Source organism: Notothenia rossii (assembly GCF_949606895.1).
Source record: "Notothenia rossii genome assembly, chromosome: 11".
NCBI classification, from domain to species: Eukaryota; Metazoa; Chordata; class Actinopteri; order Perciformes; family Nototheniidae; genus Notothenia; species Notothenia rossii.
This window is the reverse complement of record NC_136910.1, coordinates 15363702-15381256: the sequence shown is the minus strand read 5'-3', so window position 1 is coordinate 15381256 and position 17555 is coordinate 15363702. Positions and strand designations below refer to the sequence as shown.

The 17555-nt window shown below is 40.7% G+C and overlaps 1 protein-coding gene across 1 annotated transcript in view; it reads left to right on the top strand.

The window, feature by feature from the left end:
- The window catches only part of LOC307025134 (neurotrypsin-like), a 31480-nt gene extending 14008 nt beyond the window's left edge, over positions 1 to 17472 (top strand). Inside the window, exons 5-14 of the mRNA XM_079659733.1 lie at positions 3010 to 3188; positions 5294 to 5441; positions 8225 to 8403; positions 8804 to 8945; positions 9331 to 9551; positions 11130 to 11271; positions 12320 to 12598; positions 13192 to 13311; positions 13409 to 13677; positions 14701 to 17472. Of these exons, the coding sequence (XP_079515859.1) occupies positions 3010 to 3188; positions 5294 to 5441; positions 8225 to 8403; positions 8804 to 8945; positions 9331 to 9551; positions 11130 to 11271; positions 12320 to 12598; positions 13192 to 13311; positions 13409 to 13677; positions 14701 to 15251 (2230 nt within the window). The 3' untranslated portion in view covers positions 15252 to 17472. The remainder of the gene's footprint in view (positions 1 to 3009; positions 3189 to 5293; positions 5442 to 8224; positions 8404 to 8803; positions 8946 to 9330; positions 9552 to 11129; positions 11272 to 12319; positions 12599 to 13191; positions 13312 to 13408; positions 13678 to 14700) is intronic.
- Positions 17473 to 17555: the final 83 nt, after the last annotated feature.

The following is a 17555-nucleotide window of genomic DNA, read 5'->3' as shown; positions in this document are numbered from 1 at the left end:
AATTGTGGAATTTAAGATGATTTTTACAGAAGTTTCATTAGGAGTCAAAATCACTGTTAGTATCCCTTATGTAGTTAAAGATAATATCAAAGCTACATTTGAAATGTTGTTAATAATTTGATTACTGAAACACATTTTTAAAAGGTTTTCTTACTCATGAGTTTATTAAATTAATGAGACGCAGGCGGAGAAATGTATCTCGTCCTCACATTTTGTTGAGTACCACTATTTCTTCTACTGTATTAAACACTCATTCCGGCAGACCTGAGCTGTAGTTTTAAATCAGTAGTGAAAATATACAGCAGATCCCGTTCTGACAGAAATGCACAATGCATATTCACACTACAGGGGAGGGTCTGTAGGGGACCGAAAGACATTGGCTGCTGTGTAAAAAAAAACAGTAGAAATGCGTGCATGTGTGTGAGAATAGTAACCGTCGAAATAAATGGTGGCAATTCTCTGGGAATAAAACACAAACAAACAATTTGGATTGGGCATTTCAAACTTTTCTTTCACAGCAAAATCCCCCATACATATACTCCTGGAGATCTGCCTGATTGTCTTCATGTACCAAAATATACAGGACTGTCTCAGAAAATTAGAATATTGTGATAAAGTTCTTTATTTTCTGTAATGCAATTAAAAAAACAAAAATGTCATACATTCTGGATTCATTACAAATCAACTGAAATATTGCAAGCCTTTTATTATTTTAATATTGCTGATTATGGCATACAGCTTAAGAAAACTCAAATATCCTATCTCTAAATATTAGAATATCATGAAAAAGTATACTAGTAGGGTGTTCAACGAATCACTTGAATCGTCTAATTAACTCGAAACACCTGCAAGGGTTTCCTGAGCCTTGAAAAACACTCAGCTTGGTTCAGTAAACTAAATCACAAGTATGGGGAAGACTGCTGATCTGACTGCTGTCCAGAGGACCGTCATTGACACCCTCCATCAGGAGGGTAAGACACAAAAAGAAATTTCTCAAAGAGCAAGCTGTTCACAGAGTGCAGTTTCAAAGCACATCCACAAAAAGTCTGTTGGAAGGGGGAAATGTGGCAGGAAACGCTGCACAACCAAGAGAGATGACCGCAGCCTTAACAGCATTGTGAAGAAGAGTCGCTTCCAGAATTTGGGGGAGCTTCAAAGACAGTGGACTGAAGCTGGAGTCCAGGTATCAAAAGTCACTGTTCACAGACGTGTCCGGGAAATGGGCTACAATAGCCGTATTCCCATGGTCAAGCCACTTCTGAACTCAAGACAACGGAAGAGGCGTCTGACTTGGGCTAAGGAAAAGAAGCACTGGACAGTTGCACAGTGGTCCAAAGTCCTCTTTTCAGACGAAAGCAAGTTTTGTATTTCATTTGGAAGTCAAGGCGCCAGAGTCTGGAGAAAGGCTGGAGAGGAGCAAAATCCAAGTTGCTTGAAATCCAGTGTGAAGTTCCCACAGTCAGCGATGGTTTGGGGAGCCATGTCAGCTGCTGGTGTTGGTCCACTGTGTTTCATCAAGCCCAGAGTAAATGCAGCTGTGTACCAAGAGATTTTAGAGCACTACATGCTTCCGTCTGCTGAAAAGCTCTATGGAGATGAGGAATTCATTTTCCAGCATGATCTGGCACCTGCCCACAGTGCCAAAACCACCAGTAACTGGTGTACTGACCATGGCATTACTGTCCTCGACTGGCCTGCAAATTCCCCTGACCTGAACCCCATAGAGAATATGTGGGGTATTGTGAAGAAGAAGCTGAAAGACACCAGACCCAACAATGCTAATGAGCTAAAGGCCGCTATTGAAGCATCCTGGGCATCCATAACACCTCAGCAATGCCACAGGCTGATTGCCTCCATGCCACGCCGCATTGATGCAGTAATCCGTGCAAAAGGATTCCCAACCAAGTACTGAGTGCATTAATGGACATTTTCAAATGTTTGATTGTGTTTTGCTGTTATAAATCTTTTTTTTTTACTTGGTCTGAGGAACTATTCTAATTTTTTGAGATAGGATTTTTGAGTTTTCTTAAGCTGTATGCCATAATCAGCAATATTAAAATAATAAAAGGCTTGCAATATTTCAGTTGATTTGTAATGAATCCAGAATGTATGACATTTTTGTTTTTTTAATTGCATTACAGAAAATAAAGAACTTTATCACAATATTCTAATTTTCTGAGACAGTCCTGTATACCTTTTTTTCAACCTGTCCACTAACAAGAGAGATCTTTATAAACACATAACTTAACTCCAATGCACCAACATTATCTGTATAGAGTGGATCAGGGAGGTAATTAATATTATGAAGTTGGAGAAAAATGTTTGTTAACCTGCACCTGAGATAGAGATTGGATCCATTATTCAATCATTTTATTGAAAGACTATTTTGGCAAATCCTTTTTTCAACTGTTCTTAAAGGTCACCTATCAAGCAAAATCCAATTATTCATGTCCTTTAACCATAAAAATGTATCCCACTCTGTGTTAAGAGACTCTGAAAGTTTCAAGAAAAAATAACCCCTCTCTTTTTGTCGAAAAACCATCAATATAAAAACCTGATCTGAAAACGAGCTGATCAGATTTTGGCCACTTTGTGATGTCACAATGGTGTTCCGGGTTTTGCAACCATTAGCCAATAACCAACCAAGGTAACTCCACCTTATCACCCGAATCTCCCCCTAGAAAACCATTGTATTATTTTTAAACCAATCACTTCTCAGAGGGGCGTGACCAGAAGCATCTCATTAGCATTTAAAGCTACAGACACAGAATCAGCACTTTTGGAACAGGGCTCAAACAGAAGGGTATATGGCGTGCTACAGTGATCTGTTTGGTATTTCAGCCAAACACTTCAGAGACATGTTTTGTATATATCTGAGACATATTATATATTGTTGAAAAAGAGTATAATAGGGGACCTTTAAGTAATAAACACATGAGAGGAAATAATTTAGATCAGAAACTGGACCACAAGGGCTTCCGTAGTGATGCTGTTATTGTTTGTTATCAGGGACATTGGATCAGCGGTGCAACGCTCTCAGTTCGGCTCGGGCTCCGGCCTCTTCCATTACGAGCGTCTGGGTTGCCGCGGCGACGAGAACACTCTGAGTACGTGCCGGAGCCGGACATTCGTCACCGGCGACTGTAGCCATGGAAACGAGGCAGCAGTGGTGTGTGCACCACCGGAAGGTCAGTGTGACTTCCACAGTGTCATGGCAACCAGACCTGAATACTCCCCCACCAAACACCGGTTATGGCTAGAAAGGATCCGTCTAGTGCAGCGGTTTTCAAAGTGTGAGGCGCGCCTCCCCTGGGGGGCGCCAGAGAGCTTCAGGGGAGGCGCAGCGTGAGACACAAAAGAACGAGAAAAATATGTGTAAAGTGACACTTGCCCACTTGTGGCTGTCTGTGGAGACCGAGTTCCCCCGCCTCGTCAAAAAGGCTGTAAAAGTGCTCATTCCCTTCACCTCCACCTACCTGTGTGAGTGCAGGTTTTCCACATTGACTTTGATCAAAAGCAAGTACCGGTAAAGGCTGCAGCCAGAGGATGATCTGTGTTTATTCCTGTGTGCATCAAAGACGCAGACTCATTGTTCCCACTAAAGTAGGGGTGAGTGTAATTAGGAGGCAAAGTTGACGTTCAGTGTGTTGCCGGGAGCATATAAGGATTTATCCACCATGTTGAAAATGTTAAAAAAATATACGGGTCGTGCTGCAGCTAGATGTGCCTGTCCTCTGTAAGAAGGTGTCGGCGACTGACATGCAAGGAAGAACGGCCGTCCACAGGCTGTTCCAACTTTAACAACTGTATTAACTTCCAGGGTAGTGAATTGAACATGCAATTGTAATTGGGTGTGTGGTATATTTTCATGCACGGACACGCATGTTCCACAACACACAAACTGAACAACACTCAATTTTCCGATCGCTACCAGTGTCCTTGGGATCTTGTTATAATAACAAGTGCACGTTACTGATGCAATATGGTTGAGACCATTCGGGCTTATTCTAGAGGGGTGCAAGGAATAGTCCAAGTAGTGGGGGAGTTTTATACAATATGTTTAAAACATAAAAATAAAAAGGTTTTAAAAAGTTATTGTTTAATGTTTTAAGGAGGTGACGCTACTCAGCCAATCAAATCGGTGCAGTCAGCACGATAGATTCAAACACACACACACAGAGAAGAGACAAGAGGAGAGAAACAGTCGGAGTAATTTCAAATGGCGGAAGGTAGACAGCGAAAACAGAGCATTTAATTACATTTTCTCTTACTGGACCTCTTTGAAATGCAATTGAATACCCCTGCATTATAGCAACAATAACAACAATAATAACAGCAATAATAATTGGGAGGGGGGAACCGGCTGTTCTTATGTTCTCTGAGGGGAGGCTCACCTACCCACACTTTGAAAACCCCTGGTCTAGTGTAAAACTCTCGCGAGAGTTTGCAAGTCACGTGGCTGAATGTTTACGTTTGGCAGGCAGCCTTTAAGTTACGATCGTTAACATCAGTGGGCCAAAGCAAATGATCGTGAGAAGCTAAACTATCTATTAATTATGTCAATGACAGGGAGTGTGATTGTTGAAATAGGGTGTTAGCGGTCTTGTTGGTGTTCAAAGAAGAATGACAACACTGTAGATCACAAACACTACGGTTTATTTTTTATTCACAGGCAAGTCAACGTTGTCGCAGTAAAAGTCCCAATATAGCTCCTGGTGCAATACAATGTTCCCTTTCAGTGTTTTACTATTATGTCTGATGTTTCTCTATTAATATTAATGCTGCATTAATGTGTATGTTGCATCATGTTACTGCTGTAGGTGTGTTTCCGAGCCGCTCCAACGAGAGTTACAACGAGAACGTGACGTCATATTTACACAAGACGGATCCTTTCTAGCCATAACCCCACACACCTAGACACGCACGCACACACACACACACACACACACACACACACACACACACACACACACACACACACACACACACACACACACACACACACACACACACACACACACACACACACACACACACACACACACACACACACACACACACACACACACACAGGGGAGGGATTTATCTGTATTTCTGTGAGAATTATTCAAAAAGAAAATGTATTTATACTTTTCTATACGGTAGTATTTAATGTATTCCTGCTTTGTTAACAATGTACTTCTTTACAGTCATGCAAATAAAGGAGGATTCAATTCAAATATATATACAGTATATTTAGAGGGAGATGGATGCTGTTTGACCTACATGGGGATATTTCTACATCCTCTCTCAGGCAGTGGCCCTCCGCTGCGATTGGTCGGAGGCGAGGAAGACTTTGAAGGTCGGGTGGAGGTGTTTCACACAGGAAGGTGGGGCTCCATCTGCGACGACCAGTGGGACGACAGAGATGCTGAGGTAGCGTGCAGACAGCTGGGATTCGGGTACGTAAATAGGATTTTTCACACCACATTAAGATGTATTCATCCATTTTACAATCCATTTTGAATCCTCCAGTCTGTCCGTAGCTCACAGGTTCATACTGAATATATAAATCATGAAAATATTGTTTAATTTTTTAAAACAGAGAGAACTGACATTTTAAATAATTGGGACCGAAATATACATAAATAATGTATATATTCTTTGTTATATACTGTAAAGCCCACATCCTCAAACTCATGGACACTGCATTTGATGGGGCCTATTTTCAGTGTCGGATAAACACACAATTAGATACTCTAGTGGGGATTTGTTTGCCTTTGGTTGGATCAAAAGTGTAAAATATCAAATTGGTGAAGCTAGAGGTTGAGCAGATGTTAAAAGATCTGTTCCTGCAGAGTGACACTTTGGGCTCCAGATCGTGCCAACATGTGACTAAAGTTAAATGCCTCTTTATTACAGTTCTGGTCCACACGCAATGATTGTATATTGAAAACAGCCTTTGTTCTCAAATAAATCCTGTCCACATAAACAAGGTTTTAAAAAGAAATCTGTATGTAGATGAAGATGAAATTGGAGGGTTGTGTGAGCAGGTTGGCACACACACACACACACACACACACACACACACACACACACACACACACACACACACACACACACACACACACACACACACACACACACACACACACACACACACACACACACACACTGTAGACATTGGTGATGGGGTATTTGTCGTAAGTGTATGCTAATGTACCGGAAACCCCTTTGAGGCCTTCTGACGCCTCTGTTTTTAATATAGTTTAAGAGTATGCCTATATGTTCACTTTAATGGAGGTATTAATGCTGCTGTTGCGCTACGTGTCGCCTCATTACCGACACCTCATAAAGGAGAGGCGCCGCACACTCTCAGGACAGTGTATGGAGGGAGATTGACTCAATATAAACTGCACTGCCATTGTTCATCGTGATGAAGGAACAAGTCACGCAGTGCAACAGTGTGACTCATTTCTGGGTTTTTAATAGTTCCAATAGCTCCAATAACAATGGAGCTGTGAGTCACAAAGGAAAAGGCTTTGCAATATTCCTCGTATAGGATACATTGTTACTTTTCTTTGTCTTTCCATTGAAGTAGTTGACAATACAATTATAGATTATAACCAGCCTTACCCTTTTAATCAGGAGGGATAAGTAAAACATGTAAAAGTACAAGACACAGGTGCTCCCATGAACAGGAAACAGATGTCACCATAGCAACTGACAGATGCTTTGCATGTATAACATCCTCTATGAACATGTGTCGAAGATTGTTGCTAATTGAAGACTGCATTTGAAGATCAAATAAGAGTAAGGCAGGATTGAGCCTGCGACTGACCCACACTGACTTCTTATTCTCATAAGAATCAAACATGGAGGTATTTTCCTGGTGAAACAAAACAAAACCGTAAGTTTGTCTGTTGAGGTAGATTGTGTTTGAATGTGTTCAGATGTTCCCCTCCTCTCACACACAGTGTATCCCCTGAAGAGGTGTAACATCCCTGACAGCTTTCAAACAAACGATGAAGCAGTGAAGAGAAATATTACTCCTTCCATGTTCAACATTAGGTTGCATTTCATCTCCTGTGACACAGTGGGACATCTCACCAGCTGCGTGTGTGCTTCTGAATAATAAATGTGCTGATGTGCAGGTTCTCTCACAGCTGCACACACACAGTTTTGACACTCAAAGACAAATGAGGAGATTTGTTTTTTATCCCACATGAATAGTTTTTCTTTCACTGCGCCATACATGTGTTAAACAGTTACACACTTTTAACAATCTCATATTTTGCCAACTCCTGCTAGGATATTATTATACTACTGCACAAGATAACAGTAAACAGTGTTTTATTATGATATGTGAGGTTAGCTAGTAAACCCAAATCACTTTCTTTGAATTGATATGCCCCAAAGCTCACAAATGAATCACAAAATAAATGGGAATTCTTTCAACAATATTATTTGGCCCAAGAGATATCCGATCAACTTACACGCAAGACATGAAAACATATATTTAATTTGCTTTACTGTACCTTAAAAATTCTGCAACAACATGAGACGAATAACACAAATGACAGAATGATCTTCTTATCCCTCCTTATTTTTTACCATATTGCCTAAAATGTCTTTAAAAAAGCTCCATATTTATAATATAAATAACATGTATGTGTTTGAAGGAGCTTGTGTGTTGCCAGTAGATATACAACAAGTTCTCTTAAATCTTTCCTTTTTCCGTGGGCTTTACTGTTCTTTCATTTTCAGCTTAATATGAATTCCAGCTGTAGCCGACACACAGCAGAAAGGCATGGATTCAAGCAAAACACAAAGAAGTGCTTCATGTTGCATTTAGCATCAATAATTAATCTCCACATGAACATCCTAGCATTTCATGATTTATGAGGATGGTTTGATTTATTTTGAGAGCATTTCTTTTACTTTTTTGCTATGTCTTATTTTGTAGGAACTGGGCAACACTACAGCTACTTATTTATTTCTAGTGAATAAGCAATATTATCAACGTCATATATCAATCATAAAGACTTTGATGATCCCGTGACTCTAGTGCCACCCTGAGGTTGAAATGTGTGGGTTTATTTTAAGGATTGAAAACGATTTGATGCTATGAAATTCATGTTCCCCTAAAGATGACATTTAATGACTTCCATGATCCTTTAACTCTTCATTTTGCACCATAATACAGTCAGAAAATATAATGAAAAAATGTGCTCATATGTTGTAGGGGCGTAGCGAAGGCCTGGTCGTGGGCTCACTTCGGTCAGGGGTCCGGCCCGATCCTGCTGGATGCCGTGAAGTGCACAGGCAACGAGCTCTTCCTGGACCAGTGTCCCCATGGCGACTGGGAGCAGCACAACTGTGACCACATGGAGGATGCCGGGGTCTCCTGCAGCCCGTATACAGGTACATGTACAGCACACACACACACAAACACACACACACACACACACACACACACACACACACACATAGACCGATGTACACTGAGAGGCTTGAAGCTGCTATTTATAGCCGCTGAACATCAATAAGTCATTACAGCATGAAGCATCAACGTCCTTTGTGTGACGAGCAGAACCAGGATTCATGGGAACTGAGGACTAACATGTGTACTGGCATGACATGCAGCTGGTATTCAGCAAAGCACCATTAATGATTCATCTGAAAATGATACATTCATGTTTGCATCTATATAAAATGTATCTTGCCTCAAAGTTGCATTGCGTTTTTTTCTTTTGAGTCGTGTGTAACCGCATGAATCCCTTTTACAGTCCCAAGACTTTGCCTCAATATGATTCTGTTTCAGACGGGGTGGTGCGCCTGGTTGGAGGAGACAGTCCCTGGGAGGGGCGGGTGGAGGTTTTCCACAGTGGGGACTGGGGGACGGTGTGTGACGACCACTGGAGCCAGCAGCATGCGGAGGTGGTCTGCAGACAGCTGGGCTACAGGTACGGAGAGATGCACAACGATGAATCACTTTTTAAATTGTTTTACTCGGATCCAATCAATCATTCGATGGGTTCTTCCTCGGCCAATTCTACACCCTTCGACTAAGTAACATGAAAATCAGACCAGTGTTTTTTTTAATGTTTTTGCTGATAAAAAGTAATTGAAAACATAACGTCAGGGTGGAGGTTAGCAACCAAAATTACATTATTAGTCACCTGCAAAAGCTCAACTCGTATTAATAATGTCATCATTATATTATTCTAATGTATTTTTTGACTAAATCAAACCAGAATTCAGGTAAATGATGTGATACATTTTACCTGATGAGGTGTAACTTTGCATGTGTTGTGTTGAGTATCTGTATGACTTCTCCTCCTCCTTCAGGGGTCACGCGGAGGTCGTATCTGACGGGATGTTTGGTGAGGGCGTGGGTCTGATCCTCCTGGACGACGTCCACTGTGAGGGGGCGGAGACGTCCCTGCTGGACTGTCCTCACGGGATCTGGGGCCGGACCGACTGCTCCCACAGCGAGGACGTCGGGGTCCGCTGCAGAAAACGACCCAGCCAAGAAACCAACCAGGTGCCGGTCATCGCACCTTCCACAGGTACGAAACGAGGGTGAACAACGCCTGGCTGCATATTGTTTTATATATATGGGGCGCTGATTAGAAAAATTCACCTCTTCATCTTCTGTGGTCCTGAAATCTGCCTCTTAGATTATTGAACGTTATTCATGGTCTCAGCGCCATCACTACACTGGGAAATGACATAAAAAGGGATAGATTTTCATCTAAATCAGGGGTGTCCAAACTTTTTTCACCGAGGGCCACTTACAGAAAGATATACAAAGGTCTGGGCCCCTCACTAGAGGTCAGGTATATGACCTCATAAGGAAAGTCATAAGTCAGCTAAATCAATCAAAAGTAGGTAAATTAAGCTTGATACTTGAATATGCTTTAAGAAAAACAACAGCCGACATCACAGCTCTCCATAGGGTTTAATTTATTTTGTTTTCAGCTCATTCCTTAAAACAGAAGCCTCTGATTGCTTATAATAAGAGGAAATAGGAAGGGTTTATTTCAAGCTTGTTATGTAAATAAGTTATTTGGCTTTTTTAATTGACTGAATTTATTTGAGTGGGCTTCTTGACACATTAATACTACTGTGTAATATATATTTTCATCTATATTTAAGAAGTACAAGACAAACACCAATTTCATTTGTGGGCCAGACTCCATTATACTTTTTGAATTTGCTGAGGGCCGATTCAAAATGTGCATTCGGCCCCCGGGACAGCCCCGATCTAAATGTAACTAAACAAAGGTCAAACAAAGAAGAGTTAAAGTATATCATATAAAACAATGATTAAATGATTAAAATATAGTACAATACAAAAATACATAGTATAGTGTGTTATGAAAAAGTCATTGTTAAGCATCTAAAACTTTAAAAAATCATCATAGTATTTAAGTATGTCATAAAAAAGGTTTTAAAAAATCATTGTATTGGGTGCCGTAATCAATATCACAAAAGTCGTAGTATAGTAAGTCTGTCAAAAAAAGATATATTATTATTATGTACCAAAGAGATCATTAAAAAGGCACATTTGAATTCAATGTTGTGTGAGAGTACACCAGACTACTATGTCACATTTGATGTTCATTTGGAAAGAGTAGCAGGACAAAAGGACTGCTGCACTGCAGAAGTTTGGAGCCTGCTATTAATTTTGTTCCAAAAGGGTAAGCTGTCCCTGCAGAGTGCTGATGTCAGGCCAGCTGTGAACTGTTTACTTAATACAACTCTTTCAGCAGTAGACTCTACCTAATACACATTTGCTTTAAATTGCTAATCAACAAAGATGTTTCTGTCTGGCCTCTGAGAGATTGAAGTCTCCTTTAGTGCCACTGTATGATTATCAGTGTGAAAACTCCAGTGTTTTTTCCTGTGTCCAGAGAGTTGAAATGCCACATGTTGACAGCAGAGAGAATAAAGAGGTGTTTACTGCGCCTCCTGTAGACACACACTCCATTAGAATGAGAATAGCAGCAGAATAAAGAGGCACCAGGCACCAGATGACATTTACCTCTGCCAGCGGACATAACTCTCAGCAGACTGTTGACTGGAGTATGTAGGTGCACCCACATGAATATTAATCAGGGATGTGTGGTTTTTTCTCCCGTCAGGTCCCCTGGTGCGTCTGGTGGGGGGCAGCAACAGAAAGGAGGGTCGAGTCGAGGTGTATCTCCATGGTGACTGGGGAAGTATTTGTGACTCAGGCTGGAACGACCTGAATGCAGCCGTGGTGTGCAGACAGCTCGGACACAGGTTAGTATTTAAATGCATGATTCAACAGACAAAAGATTCCCACACAGCTATCTACTTATCTGTGCAACAGGACAAAGCATCTATGAAAATGAACACCAAATATCAAGATCAGTATTAAACAGGCCTACATTGAACGCAAAACATCAACAAATGTAGTCAAATCTATATCATAAATCGCAGGAAAAATCCAATCTACTAAGTACATACGTAGAACAATAGAATACAATTATAAGTACTTGCCCATCTGTTACTTTAGGATTAGTTTTGACACCTATAGAAAGGACATATTTATGCACACATAACAGACATGAATAGTTTTATAATTACCGGTAAAGTGGGTTATAGTGGAGTATTTGTTTGATAAATATAGGTAATAATGAAGCAATAACTTCCAAATGACTGAAGGAATAACTGGGAAGCTTAGTTTTTATAATGTCTGTATAAGTGGGTAATATTAGACTGAAAACAGTCATAAACAGCTAAATCAAAGAAAAAAAGCATATTAAAGCCAATAGTCAAACTAAAAGTAGTAATAGTGATTTAATATTTTTGGTAACAATATGGTTACAGCATAATCGGGTTGTTTTTTCTGGCATTTCAACAATATAGCATAAATGTTGAGAATAAAGCTAAACCTGTGGTATATGCGCTAATGCTAGTAGTTTGATTTGTACTCATCATTTCTAGTTTATGTTCAAAATACAAAAACACAAACATCTTTCTTTGATATTTCGTTTTTCTTATGCCTGGACCTCATACTGAAAGTTTATTCTCAACACTTAGACTTAATTAATTGAATTGCAGATTTATAAATAATGACTTTTTTTTCCTTTAGCCAGGTCCTTAGAGATCAATAGATTATCAGTGCAATATTTGAATGAAAAAATGCTAATATGTTGACATTAATGGGGTAATACCTGATCAAAATATTACGACTGTAGTAACTTCCACATCGTATGAAAATGACTTGCAGAATTGACTGTACATTACTATGCATTTTATTCATTCTTATTTAGTTAATCTCACCAACATTCTTTCTCCCCCTCAGTTTAGGAGCAGTAGCAGCGGGGGGGTTCGGTCAGGGCAAGGGGCCGATCCACCTGGACCAGGTGAGGTGCACGGGGAAGGAGGAGTTCCTCGGGGAGTGTCCCTCTCTGGGCCAGAGCACCCAGAGCTGCAGGCGGAGGGTGGATGCGGGGGTGAAGTGTGACGCCCCCCCTCGGGAGTCAGCGGCGGGGGCCAAGCCTCGGGAGCTGAGCTGTGGGCTGAGGAAGCTGGGGGAGGAGGAGGGCAAGAGGGAGAGCCAGGGGGAGGGAAACATGCTCAGGTAGGATATAGGACAAAGTGTGGAGGTACAAAACATCCAAATCTGAAACTCTGTCCTGGTGACATACATGTAAGACACTCAGGATTTGTAGTGGCAAGTGTGAATACAGAACACACAGTACAACATTTCCACAGTAAAATAGTATATTATATTTTAATTGAATTCATATATAAGAAATATAAATTGCTTTATGTTATAGTTACTCCTATAAAGGATGGAAAAATGTATATTCAATCTAATATTTAATATTCCATTCCTCACATACTTATGTATATCCTGCTTTATATTTTTTATTACTGTACATTTGTAATTCAACATGTAAATGTTCAACTTTTCTTTCTAATGCTAATTTATTTCTATTGAGATGTTTACATTTTGGAATGTTTATTTCTAGTCTTTTAATTTGTATTGTACAATGCCATATCTTTTTATGCTGCTGCAACATGAACATTTCCCAAATTGGGATCAATAAAGTATTTCTTATCTTATCATATCTTAAGACAAAAAAAAAAATGCCACAATGTAATTACATTTTTGGCCTGGTCTTTGGTTAGATAACGTTTTGATTCAAATCTCGTCCCATTGGCTGTCAGCACCTCGTGGCCCTGGCGGGTGTCGGTGTGGCTCCACTCTCAAGAAGATGGCGGCCCCCTCTGCAGTGGCACCCTGATCAGCCCCTGCTGGGCCCTGACCTCCGCCTCCTGTGTCAGCAGGTGAGACCACCGCCGGACTACAAATCTATACAAAAAATCAGTGAGAAGAAGTCATAACGCACCAACACTTGTCTCCACCCTTCTCCCCCTCCTACAGGTTGGGCAGCGACCCCTCCAGGTACGTGGTGCGCGTCGGGGCGTCGGAGCAGACCCTCACTCCGCAGCAGGTGGTGGTCCACAGGAAGTTCAAAGGTCAGAGTGGAGGTCACGATCTGGCTTTGCTGAAGCTTCCCAGCACCAAGGGCCACTGCCTGACGTTCGACCCCAACACCAACGCAGCATGCCTCCCAGCTGCAGACGCTTCATCAGGAGGGATTCCTCCTTCTTCTTGCGTTGTCATAGTTACCGCTGGTTTGACAGGACCAGGTATGTGTTTTTCCTCTCAAGTGTACTTCAGTCATATCTCTTTTAATATAAAAGAATACATTGTATATTTTTTTTTAAAAAGGGTTTCATATGCCACTCATAGAAAATGCTGCTGTGTATCAAATGAAGCATTAATTAAATAACAGTCAGACATCAGCCATGACCTGCTTCTGTTGGTTGGCTCTGTGGATGTTAAAAATACTTTATTGTTTGGTTAAAAATATGAAAAAACTAATGGAAAAGTATATCTGAACATGGTGAAAAAATGATGGTCTACTTTCGTGAAAATACAGAGAAAAAGTCATAGTATACCATGTCGAAGAAATTATAGTAAAGTATGTTGAAAAAGCCTTTGTGTAGTATAAAATATGAAATGTTTTATTTATTTATTTTAAAATATACATAGAGTACTGTATGTCAAAAAACTACAGAGCACAGTATGTCAAACATTTCAGTAAAAATCTACTTAGTATAGTATGTTGAAGAAATTCAAAAACACATTATAGTATATGGTATGTTTAAAAACATTCAAAGTAAATAAAAAATTACAAAGTATAGTAAGTTGAACATTTAGGAAAAAAACAACAATGCAGTACGTCGAAAATTTCAGAAGAAACGGCAAAGTATAATATGTCGATCGGTACACTTTGTGGTTACTTTTCTGTAGCAAGATTGCAAAGAAATGGCAAAATCCCAATCCATCCCCTGATAACCTCCTCATCAGCTGTGCTGTATTTAATGCTAATCAACAAATGTTACGATGCTAATACTGTGATTAGAAAATAAATGATATACTATGACAGTTTTATCCTCACTATGACACAAAGACATAGCAGAAAAACAAGCCTGTCAGATTCTATTAATGATTTAAGTTTGTTAATTAGATATAACAAATGCACTTCTTGCACTTTTGAAACGATTGATTAACAGTCACATGTAAACAATACATTGTTATTGATTAACTTAAATTAAATTAATCAACTAATTGTTCATTTATATAATCTCCTCCCTCCTCTCTCTCAGACTCAGTTCTTGCATCCTGGGTCCCTCTGATGTCGTCATGGCAATGTAAGAAGCGCTATGGCGACAGCTTCTCCAGCCATGGCACCCTGTGCGCCGGCAGCCCTCCAGACACCAGCCTCCTCCACGACAACGGTTGTCAGGGCAACTCCGGTGGCGGGCTGGTGTGTCAGGGGGAGTCCGGTCGATGGTTCCTCACCGGGGTCGTCACCGGGGGTAACGGCTGCTCCGACCCCTCCTCTCCGTCGCTGTACACTCGAGTCAGTCGCTTCAAGAGCTGGATCGAGGAAGTCACCGACACACACCCAGAGGAGGCACGAACACACACAGACACACAACAAGATCTCACACACGCTGACAGTGACCCGACACACACACACAGCGAGGGCAAGAGCGAGAACTCCCACGTGCACAAACACACACACGATCAACAGGAAACAAATGAAATCATTGATATTACTAAGAAACACACTCATCATACACACACCAAGCAGCACATTAACACACACACACACCACGGAGGGGATGACACAGATGCACAGATCCTGGTCTGAGTGAAGCTGACCATCTGACCATGTGAGCGCCTGAGGAGGAGGAGGAGGAGAGTTACAGGAAGTAAACATTAAAGAAAAGAAAGATACCTCTAACTTAGGTCAGTGCAAACATGTCCGTGTGTGTGTGTGTGTGTGTGTGTGTGTGTGTGTGTGTGTGTGTGTGTGTGTGTGTGTGTGTGTGTGTGTGTGTGTGTGTGTGTGTGTGTGTGTGTGTGTGTGTGTGTGTGTGTGCGTGTGCGTGTGCGTGCCTGCGTGCATGCGTGTGCGTGCGTGTGGACATGGGCAGACCTTGCTGAGTGTGTGTGGGTGAGTTTGAGTTGCTTTACATGTGAGTTACAGCCCGACGAGAGGCCGAACAAAGACGTTTAGGTTGAGCCTGGCATGCTGATCGAGGCCTTTCACTGATACCCCAAAATCAAAAAAATCAGCATGGCATGTATTTTAAGTGTTCTAAAGATTCCGGGGATATTTCTGATGGTCACACGAGAATATGCTAAAAATTCACCTATTATTGTGCGTCTTTTGTGTGTTTAGTGACGGAAATCAACTAACTAAGCACCAGAACATCTAGAATAAAGGCTGACTGTGTTATTGTTGTCTCTAACATTATAGACGAAACTCAGATATGGGCTTTTTTCCCGCAGGGCTCGTCTCCTCAGGCTGTTGTCTGTTTCCTAAACTGATGAAAGTACTGTTTAGACCCACGACTAAGCTATTTATCTTAGGACCATACCAGTGATTCTTCATGTTTTAGTGTATTTATCCCCATTTCCAATGATGTATGTGTCTACTGTTGACTATTTATAAATGTTAATTACATTTGTGCTGTACCTACGTAATGGGTGCTGCTTATTAATAAGGAACACTTGTTTTAAAAAGGTTAAAAGTGTTTATTAATGAAGAACTAACAAATAAAAGATCAGCATTTAAAGAGAGCAGGTTTATAATAACATCTAACTTCTGCTGTTGGCTAACAACTTTGTTTTTAAGGACTTCTTAGCATGTATAAAGGGAGGCTTGATATCAGAAAGAAAGACACTGAGTAAGAGAGATTATTCAAGAGGTTTTCTACCTGAGTGGTAAAGCAATACAAACCATCGATAAAGGTATAGCCAACATAGTTTAAAACCCCTTTATAATGAAGGTTTAAAGTTATAAAGTGGCTGACGATGTAGAGAGCCTCACGCACTTAAGCATCATAAATGTGAGGATTTTCTCAAAAGCCTTCCCCTTGCTTTCCTGGAAGCTGTGGGTTTCCATTGATTTCACAACGAAAACCTGTTGAATCCATCACGATAAATGTTAAATCTGCATTATTTCTGTTATCAGAGCCCCATTAATGCTGAGAGGTACCGCAGTGCTTATCTTCTCAGATCAATTCAACTGCATTACCTCGCAACAGTAATGGGAAAAAAAGACTTCTTGCAGACATGGTGATGGAATACTCAACTCACTCAAGCTAATTGATTTCAATTCCAATGGGAAAACTATAGAAACATTGGCAGCTCAAAAAAAGCCTACCAAATGGTTGTCAGCAATTATATCTAGTGTACGTCATTTTTAGTTATAGATAAAACTTGCAAAAACATTGGTGTGGTCCTTCAAAACTGTACAGGACAATTCTCTCCTTTGAAAGCCATTGTAAGACGACTGTCGGGTATTTAAATATCTTTTTGTTTGAGTCCAGCAGAAGGTTCTAGATCGATAGATAATTAGATAGCTCTCCTCCTGAGATTAGATATTCTGTGTTACTGCGTACTCTCTTAAATGAATTAGATAGCCGATCCCTCGAAGTTAAATGTTGTCTGTTATTCTGCGAGCGGATATGCCATCCAACCAGAAGATGGCAACATTGCTCAATTTTTTCACGGGGCCCCGCCTGCTGGATAACATGGCCCTGATACTTCTTTTTATACTGTTGCTATAAGTGTAAGGACTTGTGCTTTGATGTACTGTGAACCATTGTGTCGTGAAGCATCTTGTAGCCTGCAGCTGCTGTTTCTCCAACCTGTCTGCTGTTATAATCCTGTACATTAATCTAACACCTCCTTCCTCCCTGACGATTGATGTTTTACCATGCAGATCCTGTAGGTTAATGTAAATACTGTGTGTCTGAGGGAGCAGTGTGGAGAGTTTCCTGGTGTTACACCCGTCAGCTGCTCCTCAGTGTAATGTGCTGAATCATGGTTGAGTATTAAATCATATACCTGGTGAGCCCTCAGTGTTGGTGTCTCTTCTCTTTCTTATTATTAAATAATACACGTGAATAAACTGTCTTCTTATGTTAAAATAATTCTTCGTCCA